The sequence below is a fragment of the Myxine glutinosa genome, chromosome 1 (assembly GCF_964187855.1).
Source record: "Myxine glutinosa chromosome 1, kmMyxGlut1.1, whole genome shotgun sequence".
In the NCBI taxonomy this organism is placed as follows: domain Eukaryota; kingdom Metazoa; phylum Chordata; class Myxini; order Myxiniformes; family Myxinidae; genus Myxine; species Myxine glutinosa.
The window spans coordinates 407,109,124-407,130,689 of record NC_136261.1 but is presented as its reverse complement, the minus strand read 5'-3'; the positions used below and the strand labels follow the sequence as shown (position 1 = coordinate 407,130,689).

Below are 21,566 nucleotides of genomic sequence, written 5' to 3'. Positions count from 1 at the left end.
GTGTGTTTGTCTGTCCACTCACTTATACTTGCCTACAGGTCACAATTTCAAACCGATCTTCACAAAACTTCACCAAACGGCAGAGTTGGTGGTCCGACATGTTCCTACTTATTTTGAGGTCAAAAGGTCAACATAGGCCAAAGGTCAACAACCTTTTCAAATTTCTAAAATCCTCAATTTTCATCCGATTGACTTAAAATTTGAATAGGATTTTCATGTCAGCTAACTGGAATCCCCAACCATGTTTTAGCTCACCTGGAACGAAGTTCAGGGGAGCTTTTGCGATGGCGCATCGTCCATCTGTCCATCAGTCTGTCCGTCCGTCCATAAACACTTCAAACTTCTTCTCCCAAAACCGCTGATGGGATTGCGACCACATTTTGTGCAAATCATATTTGTTGTGTTGTGACTAAAGTTTGTTCAGGGCATTAAAAAAAAATTGGTGTCTCGGGGGGTCTACCAGGGGTCAAAGTGCATCCAGTTTGACCAAAAAATGGGAATTTGCTTTTTCCCCTGAAACTACAAACACTATTTCAATGAAACTTGACCACAACCTTTATCACCCGTAATGTACCAAAGCTTGTTCACGGCACGAAGAAAATCGAAGTTTAAAGGGGGTCAAAGTGGGTACAGGTTTGACCTCCCAAAATAGATGTTTGCTTTCTTCTCTGAAACTACACACACAATTTCAATGAAACTTCACCACAACCTTCATCACCTGTGATGTACCAATGTTTGTTCAAGGCATTAGAAAAATTGGGGTCTGAGGAGGTATTACAGGATGGGAGGGAGGGAGGTTGCCCCCCAAAATAGGTATTTTTTTGTTTGCTTGTTTGATGTCTTATGATTATGTTAGTATGATTCTACATGCTGCCCTGTCTGCTAGAAACCATTCAAATTGGTTTAAATTACCCTTTGTCAGTGTAATATACTGTTTATTTACCAGGTGAGCACCAGGGGTATTGCCCCATATGTTTGAGATCAGCATAGGACAAAATGTCAACATTGGCCAAAGATCGAGAACCTTTTCAAATTTCTAAAATCCTCAATTTTCATCCGATTGACTTGAAATTTGAAGAGGACTTGCATATCTGGCCACTGAATTCAACCACCAAGTATATTTGAGGTCAACATAGGTCAAAAGGTCAACATAGGCCATATTTCTAAAATCCTCAATTTTCATCCGATTGACTTGAAATTTGAAGAGGACTTGCATATCAGCTAACTGAATTCAACCACCAATTAATTATATTTGAGGTCAACAGAGGCCAAAATATCAATGCAGGCCAAACATCTATAATTGTCAATTTTCATCCAATTAACTTAAAATTTGAAGACTATTTGCACATCAGGTCACTGAATTCAACCACTCATTATTTTTGAGGTAATATTTTGGTTTAAAATACCCTTTGTCAGTGTAATAAAAATAATACCCTTTGTCAGGTAAAAAGGATGCTATATTGCTATAGTGAGTGTCATTCTACTTTGTTCTTTTTTGACAAGTGTCGCTCGGTGAGTGATTTTTCATTTGTTTGTTTATTTTTTGTCTGGGCGAAATCTCACCCATCCTTTTATTATTATAATAATAATAATAATAATAATAATTATTATTATTATTATTATTATTTGTATACAAGATCGAGGCTCGTGAAAGAGCTAACATTGATCACACAAAAAGTCAAACCGACACAGAAAACACAAAATAAGGGGAGCAGTAGACAAGATGGGGAGAGAGGGGGAAAGACACAAACACAAAAATTGAGAGCAGGGACATCGAGAGAACTGTGGGAGGGTGAGGGCTTGGGGTGAGGTGGGAGAGGTATAAAACATATGGACACTGCTAGGACTTCCAGGAAAGAAGTTGATATTTCAAAAAGGTGGATCTGGGGTGAATTAGCGGGGGTAGAAAAGATCAAGGTTTTGGATGGGGGAAGATAAGAGATGGTGGTGAAAAGCTGTTTTAAAGAACTGGAGGTGAGGAGTGGGATTGAAGGGAGTGGGGGAGATTGTTCCAGAGGCGGGAGAAAAGAGAAATGAAAGAGTGGAGGTGAATAGGGAGTCTTGATTTTGGCAGTTTCACCAGAAGAGCGTTGCTGGCAGATCTTGTGCGACCTGTAGGAATATTTGGGGGACAGAGCTCAGAGAGAGCTGGGGGAGCAAGGCCGGAGAGGAGTCGGTAGAAGACAAAGACCACCAACCTGCCTGCAGTGAGTGAGTGAAAGGCCCTCGGAGTTAGCTTCATCGCAGGAGATTCCAATGATTCTGAAAGCTTTGGTTTCAACGGCGTGAAGCCGAGCTGGTGTGAGGCAGGTGCACCGGCCAAGAGGGGGGAACAGTATTCCATTGAGCTGCGGATGAAAGCCTTGTATGTGGTGAGGAGCTCAGGTGTGCCATGGAAGGACTTCGCACAACGGACGATGCCCAGTTGGCGACTGGCTTTGGAGGCCAGCTTGGAAATGTGGTTTTCCCAAAAACGATCATGGCAGATAGTGAGACCCAAAAGCTTGAGCGACAGAACTTCTTGGAGAGGATTGTTGAGAAAGTATATGGGAGGGTTTTCTAGTCGGTTTTTCTGGAGAGACATCGTAAGAGTGTGAGATTTGTCAGGATTGAAAGACATATTCCAATTGTTTGACCAGTTTGTGAGTTTGGCCAGGTCTGCAGAGAGTGAGGAGGCTGCAGACTGCCGATCTGAGGGACGAGGAATGGAGCGGCAGAGAGTGGAGTAATCAGCAAAGAGATAGAGAGGATTTTCCAGAGAGTCGGAGCGATCATTGATACACACAACAACAACATGCATTTTAAGACCATTTTCCCTGCTAGAGCGGGGGTTAGCCTTCAAATTGAGGAAGACCAGAAAAAGCACAGGGCCCAGAATACTGCCTTGGGGAACTCTAGCCTGAACAGGAAGGGGAGATGAGAGAAATCCATTCAGGGCCACACATTGACTACGACCAGAGAGGAAGTCTGCAAGCCATGCATGGAGATTTCCATGGATACCATAGGAGGAGAGTTTGGTGAGCAGAGCTGGGTGCCAGACCGTATAAGTCAAGTGATAAGTGATAAGTTAAGGGAGACAGCTCTGATTTCCTGTTTGGCATTGAGGATCTCCATCCATTGTTGAGACAGCAGGAGCAGCATATCCAGAGTAGAATGACCTGGTCTGAATCCAAATTGATGATCGGAGATCAAGCCATTGGAGAAAAGGAAGGATTTGATATCCGAAGCAATGATGGATTCCATGACTTTGCTGATAATTGGGAGAAGGCTGATTGGTCTGCAGTTGCAAGGATCTGTTTTTGCACCTTTTTTGTGTAAAGCGGTGATGTTGGCTGATTTCCAAGATGCTGGCAGATGACCTTGAGCAAAAGAGAGAGTGAAAAGAACAGAGAGAGGGTGAGATGGAGCGGCAGAGCAGGATTTTAGGACCCGTGGGCTGATGCCGTCTGCTCCAGTTGCAGAATCAGAGTCGAGGTTTGACAAAAGCTTCTCCACCTTGTCATGAGAGACAGACACAGAGTCCATAAGCAGTTGGGTTCGACTGGGTAAGGTGGGAACAGAGAGAGATGGGTTTGGGACACAAGATTTTGAGGCAAACACGGAGTTGAGGCATTCGGCTTTGTCACGTGTGGTGCCAACTGTGTAGCCATTTGGGGTAAGGGGGGGGGGGGGGTGGGATAGAGGGGGAACAGACACCAGAAACGGATTTGACCAGATGCCACCAGGATTTGGAGGAAGGAGACAGGTTTGAGAGTTCATTTTTGAGTGTGGAGAGATAGTGCTTCCTGGCACTCCTGAGCGTAGTGTTACATATTTATGTGAATGTATGTGAATTACCATTCAGGTCTTTGCTTATCCGTGTGTAGTATATTAAGTTGTTGTGGTTGTAGTTGTTGTGTAGTTGTTGTGGTTGGAGGGTCAGGAGCCCTTCTGAAAGAGTGGCCGGAAACGGAAGTGACCGGAAACGGAAGAGAAAAAGACACGAGGAAAAAAGGACGAGTATTCTTCTTCCTCGCCCCGCTCCGACGAAAGGTGGGATTGATTGAGCCGTGTGGAAAAGCGGCGTTCCCGAGCCTGTCTGGCGAGAGGAGTTACCGGGACGGATACCTGCCCGGTGGACGTCAAACGGATTTGTGGCCGTGCACCGAGCCAGCGTTTGGCGCCGTTCGCGACACCGTCTAAAAAGACGCGTACGGGTCGCCCGTTGGGGCCTAACACGCCTGGCAAGCGGCGTGGGGCTTTTGGCTTGCTTTCCCGTCCCCGCTTCGCGTGGCCATGAGGGGCTGTAGCCGGGGTGCCTGGTACGAAAGCTGCCCGGTGGAAACACGTCCACCCGGGGTTCATTCAACCGCCCGAGTGCGGCGACGCCGACCATCATCTTGGTCAGGAGGGGCCCAGAGACATTGTGCGGGACCGAGACCAAAAGGGGGTCGTGAGTACTCACCGGGACACACGTATATAAGATGGCCATCTTAATCATAGGGAATTGATTGTGGGTTGGGAATTGTTGATGGTTGTGTATTGTTGATTGCTCGGGGAAAATCTCCGTGGTTGTATCATTGAAATTGTATGGTATCATTACCATTGAAATATATCCTTGAACATCAGTTGTCTCTTGGGTGAAATTCATATGGATTGCGTGGCGAAAGCGCATATATAATACAGCTTTCTGGCGAAGTTCCTCTCACGGTCCGGGGGTCACCGAGACCAGGTATTCACCAAGGGGACCACGTAACAGAATTGGGGGCTCGTCCAAATTACGATTTGCGGTTTCGCAATTGGGTCTACGTCCGGGATTTAAAATCGTATAAAATAATAAAATAATAATTTTTTATTAATTAAAATTTATTAATTAATTATTAATCGGTAAATTTTTTTTGAGAAATTGGGGTAAAGTCTTGGGTGAAGGTTAACAGGTGTTAACGATAGGCACCATGGCGTTTGTGGCACAGAACTTTGTGGTAACCCCGAGTGAGGCACAGTTCCGAGCGTTGCTAAAGTCGGACCTCTTGAAATTGGCCAAACATTTTAACTTGGAGGTCCGAACTAATTTGAGGAAGGCAGAGTTGCAGGCCACGGTGATACAATCTATGGTGGGATTAGGAACATGGGACGAGTTAGCCTGGGAGTGGCTACCCGAAGAACCAGAAGATGTTGAGCTCCGGAAACTGGAGTTGCAATTACAGAGCCAGGAACGGATCAAAGAAGAAGAAAGGAAAGCAGAAAAGGAAAGAGCAGAAGAAGAAAGGAAAGCAGAAAAGGAAAGAGCAGAAGAAGAAAGGAAAGCAGAAAAGGAAAGAGCAGAAGAAGAAAGGAAAGCAGAAAAGGAAAGAGCAGAAGAAGATAGGAAAGCAGAAAAGGAAAGAGCAGAAGAAGAAAGGAAAGCAGAAAAGGAAAGATCAGAAGAGGAAAGGAAAGCAGAAGAGAGGAGAGAAGCGAAACAAGCAGAAGAAAGGATGAAAACAAGGGAACTCGAAGCAGAGGAGAGAAAAGCGGAAAGGGAATTAAAGGAATGTGACATGGAGCTTCAGCAAGAAATTAAATTCAAGGAGCTGGAGTTAATGAGAGAACGGGGAGAGGCACCACCCTTGCTGACGGGGTCGACACCTTACCAGAAAACCTGGGATGTGGGCAGACATGTGAGGCTGGTTCCACCGTTCAGTGAAAAAGAAGTCGCGAAATTTTTTCCACACTTTGAGAAAGTGGCTCGACAATTAAACTGGCCGGAGGAGGCCTGGACCATACTCGTGCAAAGTGTGCTGGTGGGGAAAGCTCAGGAAATTTATTCGGCGCTACCAATGGACCAATGTGCAGATTATGAGGTACTGAAGACGCACATCCTCAAAGCGTATGAGTTGGTTCCGGAAGCTTACAGGCAAAAATTCAGGAATGCCAGGAAGAGGGAGAGTGAGACCCATGTGGCGTTTGCCAGAGTGAAAGAAAACATGTTTGATCGGTGGTGTGAGTCAAAAGGAGTCGGGAAAGACTTCGAGACATTGCGGGACTTGATCCTGGTGGAGGAATTCCAGCAGTGTGTCCACGAGGACATCAAAGTGTACCTGCAGGAAAAGAAAGTACCCAAGTTGTGGGACGCAGCCACCATGGCAGATGATTATGCCTTAACCCACCGAATAGGGGTCCACAAACCTAACTCCTCGCCTAGACTTCAGCAGGGGAGTTATGGAACACCCGGTGCGGAGAACGACCTTACATGGCGGCGGCCTCGAGATGATTATGGGGACAACTATGATACCCCACCTGTTCAAAATCAGAGGGATGCGGGCCCAAGACAAACTTATAGTTCGGGGGGCCCGAGGCAGACCACGAGTTTTTCCTCCGGGCCTACTTGCGCTTTTTGCAAGAAACCTGGACACTTGATGTCCAGTTGTTACCGCATGAAAAGGGAAGACCCAGAGCGGAGTCCGACTATTACGACTCCAAATGCAATGGCCATTGTAAGAAATCGCCATCAAAAGGGTTACCAACCATTTATTTCAGAGGGGTTTGTGTCACGGGATGGAGCCTCGACTAACCGGAAACCGGTTAGGATATTGAGGGACACAGGGGCACATCAATCTTTAATGCTTGAAGGCATTTTGCCATGGTCCGAGGAGACGGCAACGGGGGATAGTGTTCGTTTACAGGGGATCGGGGGCGGTGTTAGTGCTCCCCTTCATGTCATCCATTTGGAGTCCGATTTGGTGTCAGGACCGGTCACCGTCGGCTTACAAGCCACGCTTCCTGTAGAGGGTGTATCTGTGGTTATCGGGAATGATTTGGCCGGGGGTCAAGTTTATGGTAACCTGAGGGTTGGTAAAGAGCCCAGCAGGGAAAATAACACCACACCAGCTCGGGATGGCGACAAAAGTGCCAAGTTATTTGTAGGGGGACTGAACTTCAAAACAGAGGAAGAAGTTCTGACCTCTGTCTTCAACAGATATGGGCCGCTGGTGGAAGTGCGGTTGGTAAGAGACTGGGAAACGCAACAGTCAAGAGGGTTCGGCTTTGTCACGTTTGCCAGCACAAAAGACGCCAGAGAGGCAGAGAAGAATTGGAATGGCAAGGATTTGGAGGGTCGGACCATAACAGTAGGGAAGGCATTTCGTAGGCATCGAGAGGTCTACAGGAGAGGACAACTGGGCGGTAGTTTTGGTGGTGGCCGCGATCAATATTATTATGGAGGCTCCCTGAGTTACGGCCGCTCCCGAAGGAAGGATTGGCAAAGTAGTGGCCGAGAAGAAGACCGCTATTCATGGGACTACAGGGTCAAGTGGTCCCACCCTAATTATTAGGGAAGTTCTGAGAAGTTGAAGCACTGAATGCGGCGGAGCCGCCGAGCCAAGATTCCTACACGGATTAACCGTGAACGCCGTTCCTAAAGGCGTCCATGTAGTGAACTTTCATGCACGGACTAACCGTGAACTCCACGTTCCTAAAGGCATCCATGTAGTGAATACTCGGCTTGGCCTCCCGGGAAAAAGTGCTATCAAGTGGCTTAACTTTGGATCTTTGATCAACCCCTTAACCCTCATTTGCAAGAAACTGACGGTCAAAGTCAGAGGGTCATGAGATGGAGTTTGATTTGGCAGGGACAATGTCGTTGCTGGTGCTTAGTCCAGAGGGAGTAATCTGGAGGGGTTGTGGTGAAATTTTGGTTGCTTGATTTTTAAGTGACAACTGTGCCCGGGGGGAACTGATAATGTGGGGGGGGGGGGGGGGGGGTTGAGTTATCTGGTTTGTTTCTCCAAATTGGCCGGCAAAGAAAGTTCTCGCTGGGTTCAAACTTTCTTTCTTGAAGGGGGGGAGTGTTACATATTTATGTGAATGTATGTGAATTACCATTCAGGTCTTTGCTTATCCGTGTGTAGTATATTAAGTTGTTGTGGTTGTAGTTGTTGTGTAGTTGTTGTGGTTGGAGGGTCAGGAGCCCTTCTGAAAGAGTGGCCGGAAACGGAAGTGACCGGAAACGGAAGAGAAAAAGACACGAGGAAAAAAGGACGAGTATTCTTCTTCCTCACCCCGCTCCGACGAAAGGTGGGATTGATTGAGCCGTGTGGAAAAGTGGCGTTCCCGAGCCTGTCTGGTGAGAGGAGTTACCGGGACGGATACCTGCCCGGTGGACGTCAAACTGTCGTGTGGCCGTGCACCGAGCCAGCGTTTGGCGCCGTTCGCGACACCGTCTAAAAAGACGCGTACGGGTCGCCCGTTGGGGGCCTAACACGCCTGGCAAGCGGCGTGGGGCTTTTGGCTTGCTTTCCCGTCCCCGCTTCGCGTGGCCACGAGGGGCTGTAGCCGGGGTGCCTGGTACGATACCTGCCCGGTGGAAACACATCCACCCGGGGTTCGTTCAACCGCCCGAGTGCGGCGACGCCGACCATCATCTTGGTCAGGAGGGGCCCAGAGACATTGTGCGGGACCGAGACCAAAAGGGGGTCGTGAGTACTCACCGGGACACACGTATATAAGATGGCCATCTTAATCATAGGGAATTGATTGTGGGTTGGGAATTGTTGATGGTTGTGTATTGTTGATTGCTCGGGGAAAATCTCCGTGGTTGTATCATTGAAATTGTATGGTATCATTACCATTGAAATATATCCTTGAACATCAGTTGTCTCTTGGGTGAAATTCATATGGATTGCGTGGTGAAAGCGCATATATAATACAGCTTTCTGGCGAAGTTCCTCTCACGGTCCGGGGGTCACCGAGACCAGGTATTCACCGAGGGGACCACGTAACAGTAGACACACACTTGTTCCGAGCTTGGTGGAAGGAACTGAGATTGCGTTCAGTTGGATTTGCCTTCGAAGAGGCAAAGGCATATTGTTTCAGGGCAACTGCCTCACCACCACAAGATTCAGTGTACCATGGATGGGAGGAAGGGTAAGACAACTGAAGACGAAATGGTATAAATCTGTGCATGAGAGAGAGCAGTTTGCTTTGGAAGAATTCCCAGGAAGAATTGATGTCAGAGGCAGTAGAGATGGGAGACCAGTCCAGATGATTTATGGCTGCTTGCAGACCATGCCATCAGCCTGAGTGTAATGCCAGACTCGTCGACGCTGAGGAGGCTCTCTAAGAATGGCCAGAGAGATGTCCACTTTAACAAGCACATGATCAGAAGAACCGATTGGAGCAGAAGAAGAGCAGCAGACATTTGCAGGGAAGTTTGTCATAACCAAGTCTAGAAGAGAATATACTCCATTGACTGAGATCCAGGTCGGGAAATTGACAGATTGTGTCAGTCGCAATGAGTCGTAGAAGTCCTTTGCTGAGGTGCCATGGCTGGTGAGAGAGGAACCCACACCCAGCCAGCTGGCATGATGACAGTTGAAGTCGCCACATATGAGGAAGAGAGAGTTAGGATGAGTGGATAGAAGTTGGTCCATGTTGTCAGACAGCGAAATGTAAATGGAGTCATCACTGTTTGGAGGACGGTACAGAACACATCTGAACAAAAGGTGGGAGCGGAGAGGAAGTCGTAGCCAGAGGTACTCCTGGGGGTTGGGTGGAGAGAGGGCAGTGCAAGGAGAGTGAGGAAGAGAGTTTTTGATAAACATAGCAACTCCACCACCAGGACGAGGCTCAGGTCTATCATACCAGAGGAGGGAGTAACCAGGAAGAGATATTAAGGAATCAGAGACATCTTGAAGGAGGAAAGTTTTGTTGAGCAGATCAAGTCTGGATTGTCAGAAGCAACCTGAATGGAGAGATCAATCAGGTTTGAGCGAAGGCCCCGGATGTTTGAGGTCCACGCCGTTAATGAGGAGAGAGGGGGAGCATCAGGTGCAGGACAGGGGAGGAGAAGGGTAGGGTCAGATGAAGGATGAGAGGGGAGGTAGTGAGAGCAGTTGATAGTGTGTCAGAGATTACAGAAGTGTTACAAGAAAGGGAAGGATGAGGAGGACGAAAGGTTTGATGGTGATGGGATGAGGCACAGTGAGGGGTTGTTTGAGAGGGGGCAGAGGAAAGTAGAAGGTTGGAGGAGGTGGAGGTAAGAGATAGAAAGGAGATGAAGTGGGGAGGAGGCAGCTTTGAGGAGGAGGGGCAAAGGGGAAGAATTGGAGAGGGATGGTAGGGGGGGGTGGGAGATTTGAAGGGGAGGGGTGAGGGGGGAGTTTAGGAGGGGAGGGGAAAGGGGGGAGTTTATGATGGGAGGGTCAAGGGGGGAGATTTGGAGTGGAGGGCCGAGGGGGGAGTTTAGAAAGTGGATGATGAATGAAAGACGAACATTTATAACGAATTGGGTTTATTGTGATTTTCAAGTTAGAGATCCGTTTAAGAACGATGGAGGAGGGATGGAATGAATGTGAATTTGGAGCATGTAGGGAGGAAGAATTATAAGAGATTGAATTTTTTTTGAAGTTGAATGAGTTGAAGAGGAAAGTACATTGCTTTGAGCTAGCAAGCTGAAATTCGGGCACAATGGTGATTACGTGCTTCGCCTTTTAAAAAATTATTATTAATAAATTATTTAACAAGTACAGACACATTCAAAGTACACTGCCTCATGCCAAATAAATAAAAATGTTGAAGATTGAAGATAATAAAAATAAATAACGAGACCAACCAAATAGACTAGTGAATCTTCAATTTCGCAAATATGTACTGATAAATACAGAGATTTGTTTTATGTCAGAATACAATCCCACATGGTGTACTACGAGTGCATTTATAAGTATTTGGAGATTAAAATGTTTTATTGTACTTCGAAATGTAAACTCGAGTACTTACCATTAACATGTCTTTCTTCCAAGAGGTTTGTTTCTTGCCTGAAAACAATGGGATAAAAACAGAAATTACCAGTGTGCATATGTTTGATTTTTGGGGGGGGGGGGGGGTGGGGGGGGGGGGATGTTAAATGAATAGGGTTGAACGTGAGGAATGAACAAACATGATATTCACAGTTTGACGAGACCCTCTCACAGAAATCACAATCATGACACAGGTACCAATCATTGATCTAGCTCAGCTACCTGCCATACCTGCCATACCTGCCAACATCCATGTGCTCCTCCACCCCCAAAACTCCAAGGCAATTATCTAACGAAAATTTAAGCTTGTATATTTTTTCTGCTGCTATTAAATTTCCAGGGAGACCATTTCATGCATTAACTACCCTCTGACTGAAAGACCCCTACCTTACAACTTTCTTAACACTCATCATCTCAGGGTATGGCCCTGGGTCCTGCCACTGTGCATTTGATGAAGATATTGTGCACTTATTTTGTCTATACGTGTCTATGTCAAGGATTTCATGCATTTGGCTCTGTTACTAGGCAAACTGAGTCTGTTACTAGGTAAACTACTGCTGAGCAGTCTGGGCGGAATGCAAGCAGGGCAGCAGTGAATTGTCCTTTAGCTGACTTCATAAAACATTTTTCTGTTATCGAAGCTTTCTTTTGGCCTTGGGCAGAACTGTGCAGGAGGGGAAAATAGTTTTCTCTTTTCGAAGCAGGTACCATTCTTATCTCTTTGACTTTCACATGCTTTGATGTTCCTTTAAGAACCCTGGCATGCTGTTTTCTGACTGAGAAGCCTGGCCGTTACTGGCTTAAACGGCAGTTTTCCCATGTACATGTACTCCCCCCTTTAATAGATTTTCCTGTGAATAGCCCAAGTTTGTCAGGTGACCATTCTTAAGGGGGAAAACCCTTAAGCCCCCTGAAAACTCATGGGTTGCGAAGAACGAAACAGGGAAATTAATGCAGCCCAACCAGGTTAGAGAGAGAGGTTAGTTGACTAGATTAATAGTCATGGCCTGTCACCGGGATGAAGGAATTCCGCTCGGTGTTTGGCGACGGGTGAAAATAGCCGCCCAATGGCTGGAGGAGCGAGCGGCAAGCCAAAATGCACAAGATGTGTGGAGGATTCGCGAAAAACCATAAGAAGAGTTAGGTTTTGCGAATCATGTGGAAGGAGCATTTTGTGGAGTGTGGAATTATATTAAAATATATTTCTTGGTAGAGAGAATTGGTTTCACTAAAACAACGAAAAGTCCAGATGAAAAAGTAAGATTCGTGAGCGCGCGATGGAAAATTAATTCGCGAAAATTCGCGAAAACTAGCATCGAGTTTGCAAGGGGGCGAGTATGACGTGATCGTATGAAGTAAAATAAATTTACATAGATTAGGTTTGAGTCCCACGACAAACGGGATGAGGACCTGTGGAGCGTGACGGGCACGTGTGCGGTGTGAAATTGCTGCAGCGCGAAAGTGTGTGGCAGACACCACATTGTAGCAGGACACACAGTCAAGCTTACTGAAAGTAAGCACCTGTCTGGCTCCTCAATGTTATGAGGAGGCTGAACCCAGCTCCCTTTGTGAGGAACATCCTCCTTTTAGTCAGGTTCACTGTTTTTTCGTTCAAAATCATGGTAGATTAGCAAACCTATACATTTTTGGAAACGTTATTACATGGAAAATCTGAAAATCAATGTTTACATTTGCCAATTCCGACCAATTCGATTCGACCAATTCGACCAATTCGACCAATCGACCAATTCCATTCGACCAATTCGACCATTCGACCAATCGACCAATTCCATTCGACCAATTCGACCATTCGACCATTCGAACAATCGCTTCGATCGACCATTCGACCATTCGACCAATTCGATCGATTCGATTCGATTCGATTCATCGAATTCGATTCGATCGACCATTCGACCAATTCGATTTGCCAATCAATTTGACCGACCTTTGCTTGTGTGGAACGGACTGTGAAAACGATGCGGACTATATTGTCGGATACGACACACAGGACAGTGATGACGAACTCTAAATGGCATATTCTGTAATCGTGTATGTTTGATGCCATTGACTGCCTGTGTATATTTTGTCATTGACTGCCTGTGTAGATGTGAAGTTATACTGACTGCATGTGTATATATGATTTTGCTGACTGCCTGTGTATGTTTGGTGATATGAATTATTGTGACACATTTTGATGTTATTAACTGCCTGTACAAAATGATAACATGTATTTGATTATGCAACTTATCGCGAATATAAAGACAGTATTTTGCAATTCAAAACCTTTGATTCGTGTCTTACCATTCCCCATAGCACTAATTTGATACTTTCATTGGATTGCTTGTCCCTGAAAATATAGGTTTAGTATATTTTTAAAAGTTTTTAGGGTAATTAGAGGCAGAAATAGACCAAAATATGTATTTTACAGTGGCCATTTTGAAAATCCAAAATGGCCGCCATACAGGTATCTCTCCAAATGTAAACATTGATATTTAGTTTCCTTATGCTATAACCTTTCCAAAAATGTATAGGTTTGCTAATCTACCATGATTTTGAACGAAATATAATTTATTGACATAGTGAACCTGACTATTTATTGTAGGAGAAATTTAGAGATCAGAACAAGCTGACTGGAGAATGAAGAGGTCTTCGTTCAGTACCAGGCCCAGTCGCCCTGCCTGTGAAACATGGGATGACGGAGACAATTCAAATGACTTTTTCAGACTTTATTGATAGTTGTTCCGACTTGTTAACGTTGTATGAGTGAGTCACGGTTAACGTTGATTAACTGGCTTATCCCCCAAATCTGCACCGGAAGGTTCAGTAGCAGGCCCAGCCGGCGGTTGGTGAAACGAACACTGCGGAGCGACCCGAGACAGGTGTGCGGGAGGTCAAAGCAGCGCACTCTGTGCAGACTGGCACGGGTATGCAAGTGTGCACCGGTGAGTACGAAGTAGAGACGGACGGTGCTGTCGAGCGTCAGATCATCGCTGCTCTTGTGCTGGCCTCGCATGATCTGGATGATCCGGTGCTGCTAGATGATCAGCTCCGCTTGCGGAGCATCAAAAAACATCACGGGGCCTCTTGTCTGGCTTTAGCTGACTTATCTCCCACCCTCACCCTTTCTCTTTTTGAAAATTTTTAGGAGTTGAATGGTGCCCGCACCATTTAGGAGTTGAATGGTGCCCGCACCATTTAGGAGTTGAATGGTGTGGAGGCTGAGCCCAGCTTGTTCTGAAATGGAGACAGCCAAAGGAGGCAGTTCAAATGATGTTTCAGACTCTATTGATAGTTTTGCCGACTTGTTAATGTTGTATGAGTGAGTCACGGTTAACGTTGATTTGGCTCCGCAGAACCACCTTGGGACTGCGTGTGTTCACCAGCCCCGTGACACAACACATCATCTGGCTGTGCAGATTAAGGATGTCGCGTGGTAGTGTTCTATCAAGAATTAAGGAGTGAAGGTGAGCAGAGAGTCTTGATTTTGGCAATTTCACCAGAAGAGGGTTGCTGGCAGATCTTGTGCGACCGTTAGGAATATTTGGGGGACAGAGCACAGATAGAGCTGGGGGAGCTAGGCCGGATAGGAGTTGGTAGAAGACAGAAAGACCACCTTCCTGCCTGCGGTGAGTGAGTGTAATGCTAAATGTCCTGATGACTGATGACTGTTGACTGAATGAGTGAAAGTCCTGATGACTCTTTCTGAAAAGAAAAAAAACCATCACACTCTCATTGTCAGCCTTACATGTTTGTTACCCTGCAATCGTGAAGCGAAATGTGGGGTCAAGCAATCGGTTGCATTCACACGTATGTCGTACGTGTGTGCCTACATTTAAAAAATCCATTTTCTCGGCAACCATTGGTCCAATTGACACGGAATTTTCACCATAGGAGTGCCTCTGCCTGTAGAAGTTTGAGTCGTAATTATGATGTCTTAGGTCACGTGGTTCGGACACGATCTTGGAAAAACGTTGCACCTCCATATATCCGAAACAGCTCAATGGAAAAAATTGAAACGTGGCTCATTATTAAGCACTCCACATGGGGAATAAGATATGTTCATGATGAGGTCATCAGTGCCTTCATTATGACGTCATAATTCGACAGGGACAACGCTAGTCTGATCAGTTTGAAATTTATTGAGCGTGATCTATGCAACAATTTTATTGGAGAAATTTAAATTTATGATGTCATCGCTCACGTGGTCTGGCAGCCATATTGGATGAAAAAAAATTGTTCAAAAACATAAGCGTTGGCTTGCACCAAGTTGACTGTGCAGCGTAAGTATTCCATGAATACCATCTAGTTATTATTTTTTTTGATTTATCCTTAGCCTTTTCTACCTTACCCTGAACCCCTTACCCAACTAGATTGGCTTTATACCTTGTTAGGGGGCGATTTCCATTAAATGAATCTCATGTCTGATCAAACTCCCAAAATACAGGTTTCCACTGACCTCAAATCTTTTGCTCCTATTTTCTCCCATCAATGGAATCTGTAGAATCTTGTTCAATCACACTTCTCTCCATGACTTAGGCAGGTGGTACTCCACCACCTCATTTCATCCTTCATTTCACAGTGAGATTTTCTACCTCATATTATCCAAACACACAAAACCATTTTATGTGCAAGATCACAGTATTTCTTTTTTCCTCTTTTCCTGTATTTTAATTTTGTCACTTGTGTCCAATAAGTTGCTGTTGTTAGAGTATCAATATGCTGACCTTTTGCCCTCTGTCACCTTGTTCTTACAATTAGCGGATATCTTACACAAAAATACATTAAAACGGACAAATAAACACATTCTCAGATTATAATCTGGGATCTTAGCACCCACAGGCAAAATGCTGATATGGGATTCCGACATGACTAACACAAACAGTGTATAAACAGAGATTTAACAAGTTAGTACAACAGCACTCAGTAGAGAGCATACCTCCGCCTGGTTCAAAACACCACTCAAAGGTGAAGAATCACTTAAAAAGTTATACTAGCCGGATCCGGATCCGAATCTTCACCAAAATTGAATTCTTTCTTCCTTGTCACACACACAACCTGTCCACCAAGTTTCGTCCAAATCCGTCCATAACTTTTTGAGATGTTCCGCTATGTATCAATTTTGGCCCTATCTCTCAATGGTGAAAAATCACTTTAAAAATCGAACAATTCTCATATCCGAATCCATATCTTCACCAAAATCGAATCGATTCTTCCATGTGCCACACACAACCTGTCCACAAAGTTTCATCCAAATCCATCCATAATCTTTTGAGATATCCTGCTATGTATTGTTTTTGGCCCTATCTCCCAATGGTGAAGAATCACATAAAAAATTATACTAGCCGGATCAGAGTCCAGATCTTCGCCAAAATCTAATCATTTCGTCCTTGTCACATACGCTACCTCTCTGCCAAATTTCGTCCGTGCACAACTTTTTGAGATATCTTGTTCACAAACAAACAAATGAAAAATCACTCAGAGCGACACTTGGCAAAACAGAACAAAGTAGAATAGCACTCGGTGTCGCATCCTTTTGACCTAAAAAATAATTAATGGTTGAACTCAGTTACCTGATATTGAAATCGTCTTCAAAGTTTAAGTTAATCAGATGAAAATTGACAATTTTAGAAATTCGGCCTATGCTGACCTTTTGGCCTATGTTGACCTCAAAAATAGTTGGTGGTTGGTTTCACTAAGCTGATGTGAAAATCCTTTTCAAATTTCAAGTAATCGGATGAAAACTGAGGATTTTAGATATTTGAAAAAGTGGTTGACTTTTGGCCTATGTTGACCTTGAAACCTATGTTGACCTTGAAACCTATGTTGACCTCAAAATAGTTGTTGGTTTAATTCAGCTAACTGATAAGTAAATTCCATTAAATTTTCAAGTCAATCGGATGAAAATTGAGGATTTTAGAAATTTTAAATTGTTGTTGACCTTTGGTCTATGTTGACCTTTTGGCCTATGGTGATCTCAAAAATAGTTGGTGGTTGAATTCAGTTAACCAATATATTAATCCTATTCAAATTTCAAGTCTAGCCGGAGAAAACAAACAACAAAAATTGAGGATTTTAGTAATATGAAAAAAGTGTTTGCCCTTCGGCCTATGTTGACCTATGCTGATCTCAAAAATAGTTGGTGGTTCAATTCAGTTAGCTGATATGAAAATCCTATTCAAATTTCAAGTCATCGGATGAAAATTGAGGATTTTAAAATTCGAAAAAAAAGTGGTTGAGCTTTGGCCTATGTTGACCTTTTGCCCGATGCTGATCTCAAAAATAGTTGGTGGATAAATTCATTTCGCCGATTTGTAAATCCTATTCAAATTTCTTGTCAATCGGATGAAAATTGAGGATTTTAGAAATTCGAAAAAAGTGGTTGACCGTTGGCCTATGTTGACCTATGCTGATCTCAAAAATAGTTGGTGGATAAATTCATTTCGCCGATTTGTAAATCCTATTCAAATTTCTTGTCAATCGGATGAAAATTGAGGATTTTAGAAATTCGAAAAAAGTGGTTGACCTTTGGCCTAAGTTGACCTTTTAACCTCAATAATATATAGGATTTTGTCGGACGACGACCTCTACTATTTGGTGAAGTTTCGTGAAGATCGTTTTAAAATTGTGACCTGTAGGCAAGTATAAGTGAGCGGACAGACAAACACACACACAAACCGGAGTATTCAACATACTTGTCAAATATATATATATATTTTGCCAAGTAACAAACGGACAAACGGACAGACAAACGGACAGACAGGGGTGAAAACATAACCTCCATCCACCTTTGGTGGTGGAGGTAATTATTGTGCAAAGTTCTTCCCCTCAACTAGTTTTTAATTAAGCACTTGTACATCATCCACACATTTACTTACTCTGCTTCTACAGCAACTTACTCTGCTTCTTATTTACTTACTCTGCTTCTTTATGTTCACCCATTGCGGAACACCTGGCAGAAACTCCAACCTATACAAAGGATAAATGGGATAATGTGTGAGATTAGAATGATTCAGCAATTTCCTTTCATTGTACAGAAAAAATATATTGTGCAACAGAGATTTCTGAAACGAGGAAGGGTGATATTTCAAAAAACATTTAAAACCAATTATACCTTCAGCAAAAAGATGAAAAAAAAAGAAACAAGTACAGATACATTCAAAGTACACCACCCCCATGCCAAATAATTAAAAAGCCTCCAGTGCAGCATTGCCGGGGCGCCTCTGGTCTCTGGTGCCCGGCAATACCACCGTGCAGCTCATCGAGAGTGTATTTGGAGGCAGAGGTGCACAATATTTGATTGATTAATTGCATAATTAAAATCAATAAAAAATTGTCACAAAATATTTTTTAAATCAATTGGCTAATAGCATAACTAAACCACTAGTGCTTCATCCGAAGATGTAACTTTTAGAAATTTAACTAAATAAGTTTTTTTAAATAAAAAGTCAAATAATAAATTTATAAATCAATAAATAATTAATCGATTAATTGATTAATCAAGAAATCAAAAATACCCTTTGCAGCCAAATCACCTGGTTATTGTCATGTCCAAATATCAGCTTTCTAACTCAAAAGTTGCCTGAGTTAATGGTCAGAAGAGAAAGGAAATTTGATTAATTAAATAAGTACTTAATTAATCGCTAATAATTAAATAACTCCTCAATTAATTGATTAATCAAAAACAAAAAATACTGTTTTTGACAAAGGACTTGCTCACTATTGTGCCGAAATTTCAGCTTCCGAGCTCAAAGGATGGCTGAGATATCGCCCGGAAAAACAAACAAGAAAGAAAACAAGAAAACAAACAACCAGCGTGAAAACTGAGTACTCCCTTTCAGCGTGCGTCACTGCCGAGCCCCCTTCGGTGCCCAGCAATGACGATTTGCAATGCCTGGAGATGGCATAGGAAAGGTGCGGTGTACAACAACCAGAGTGAAAACTGAGTACTCCCTTTCAGCGTGCGTCACTTCCGAGCCCCCGTCGGTGCCCGGCAATGACGATTTGCAATGCCTGGAGATGGCATAGGAAAGGTGCGGTGTACAACAAGAAAGAAAGAAAGAAAACAATCAACCAGAGTGAAAACTGAGTACTCCCTTTCAGCGTGCGTCACTGCCAAGTCCCCTTCGGTGCCCAGCAATGACGATTTGCAATGCCTGGAGATGGCATAGGAAAGGTGCGGTGTACAATAATCATTAACAAATTAAATTATTAATGAATTCGGTCACAGAACACATAAATCACCACCATTTCATCAGCATCTGCAACTGAATTTTTTTATTTTTTTTAGTAATTAATTGAATAATTAAATAATTAATCGATTAATTGATTAATTGATTAATTAATAAATCAAAAATAGCCTTTGCAGCCAAATCACCTGGTCATTGGCATGTCCAAATATGAGCTTCCTAACTCAAAAGGTGCCTGAGTTAATGGTCAGAAGAGAAAGGAAATTTAATTAATTGAATAAGTCCTTAATTAATCGCTAATAATTAAATAACTCCTCAATTAATTGATTAATCAAAAAACAAAAAATATCGTTTTTGAAAAAGGACTTGATCACTATTATGCCGAAATTTCAGCTTCCTAGCTCAAAGGATGGCTCAGATATCGCCCGGACAAACAAACAAGAAAACAAGAAAACAAGAAAACAAACAACCAGAGTGAAAACTGAGTCCTCCCTTTCGGCGTGCGTCACTGCCGAGCCCCCATCGGTGCCCGGAAATGACGTTTTTCAATGCTTGGAGATGGCATAGGAAAGGTGCGGTTTACAACAAGAAAACAAACAAGTAAAGATACATTCAAAGTACGCCGCCCCCATGCCAAATAATTAAATATCCTACAGCGCAGCATTGCCGGCGTGCCTCCGGCACCCGGCAAGACCGCAGTGTAGCTCATGGAGACTGTATTTGGAGAGAGAGGTGTACAATAATTGATTGATTAATTGCATAATTAAAATCAATAAGAGATTGTCACAAAATATTTTCTTAATCAATTGGCTAAGAGCATAACTAAACCACTAGTGCTTCATCCGAAGATGTATCTTTTAGAAATGTAATTAAATAAGTCATTAATAAAAAATTAAATAATTAATTGATTAATCAATAAATAATTAATCAATTAATCAATAAATAATTAATCGATAAAATGATTAATCAATAAATCAAAAATATCCTTGATAGCCACATCACTTGGTCACTCATGTCCAAATATTAGCTTCCCAGCTCAAAAGGTGCCTGAGATATTGGCCAAATGAGAAAGAAAATAAATAAATGATTAATAATGAAAATAATCAAATAATAATCATTAAAAAATTAAATTATTAATCAATTCGGTCACAGAACACATAAACCACCACCATTTCATCAGAATCTGTAACTGAATTTTTTTTTAAAGTAATTAATCTAATAATTAAATAATTAATCGATTAATTGATTAATTGATGAATCAATAAATCAAAAATATCCTTGATAGCCACATCACTTGGTCACTCATTCCAAATATTAGCTTCCGAGCTCAAAAGGTGTCTGAGATATTGGCCAAATGAGAAAGAAAATAAATAAATGATTAATAATGAAAATAAAGAAATAATGATCATTAAAAAATTAAATTATTAATCAATTCGGTCACAGAACACATAAACCACCACCATTTCATCAGAATCTGTGACTGATTTTTTTTTAAAAAGTAATTAATCGAATAATTAAATAATTAATAGATTAATTGATAAATCAATAATTCAAAAATATGCTTGATAGCCACATCACTTTTTTTTTTTTCTTCTTTTTTTATATACTGAATCGAGGCTCGAGAAAGAGCTGACATTTACTTCACAAACAAATCAACCAGACAAACAAAATATATAAAAAGAGGGAGCGGAAGACAAGAGAAGGGGAAGCACACAAACACTTGAGAGCACACAACATTTAAGAGCAGGGAGATGTGTGTGGGGGAGAGGGCTTGGGGGGACGAGGCGTGGGAACGGGGGGGGGGGGGGGGGGGAGGGAGAAGTATAAAACACAAGGACACCAAGGACTTCCAGGACAGAAGTTGGTATTTCAAAAAAGTGGAATTGGGGTGAAATTAGCGGGGATAGAAAAGAAAAGATCAAGGTTTTGGATGGGTGAAGATAAGAGATGGTGGTGAACAGCTGTTTTAAAGACCTGGAGGGTGGAGTGGGATTGAAGAGAGTGAGGGAGTTTGTTCCAGAGGCGGGAGAAAAGAGGAATGAAGGAGTGAAGGTGAGCAGAGAGTCTTGATTTTGGCAGTTTAACCATAAGAGGGTTGCAGGCAGATCTTGTGCGACCTGAAGGAATATTTGCTGGACAAACCCAGGGAGAGTTGGGGGGGGGGCAAGACCGGAGAGGAGTCGGTAGGAGACAGAAAGATCACCAACCAGCATGCGGTGAGTTTGTGAAAGGAAAGTTTGAAAGAAGTTTTGAAAGTTTTGAAAGTTTGAAAGAGTTAGCTTCATCGCGGGAGATTCCAATGATTCTGAAAGCTTTGGTTTCAACAGCCTGAATCCGAGCTAGGTGTGAGGCAGGAGCACCAGCCCAGAGGGGAGAGCAGTATTCCATTGAGCTGCGGATGAAAGCCTTTTATGTGGTGAGGAGCTCAGGTGTGCCAAGGAAGGACTTCGCACGACGGAGGATGCCCAGTCGGCGACTGGCTTTGGAGGCCAGATTTGAAATGTGGTTTTCCCAGGAAAGATCATGGCAGATAGTGAGACCCAAAAGCTTGAGTGACAGAACTTCTTGGAGAGGATTATTGAGAAAGTGGTTGGGAGGGTTGTCCAGTCGGTCTTTTCGGAGAGAC

General features: G+C 43.3%; 1 protein-coding gene across 1 annotated transcript in view; it reads right to left on the bottom strand.

The window, feature by feature from the left end:
• The window catches only part of LOC137419780 (NACHT, LRR and PYD domains-containing protein 12-like), a 294,580-nt gene that overhangs the window by 173,327 nt on the left and 99,687 nt on the right, over window positions 1-21,566 (bottom strand). The window contains exons 9-10 of the mRNA XM_078770462.1: window positions 17,671-17,720; window positions 10,735-10,772 (exon numbers count right to left, since the gene is read on the bottom strand). Coding sequence (XP_078626588.1) covers window positions 10,735-10,772; window positions 17,671-17,720 — 88 coding nt within the window. The remainder of the gene's footprint in view (window positions 1-10,734; window positions 10,773-17,670; window positions 17,721-21,566) is intronic.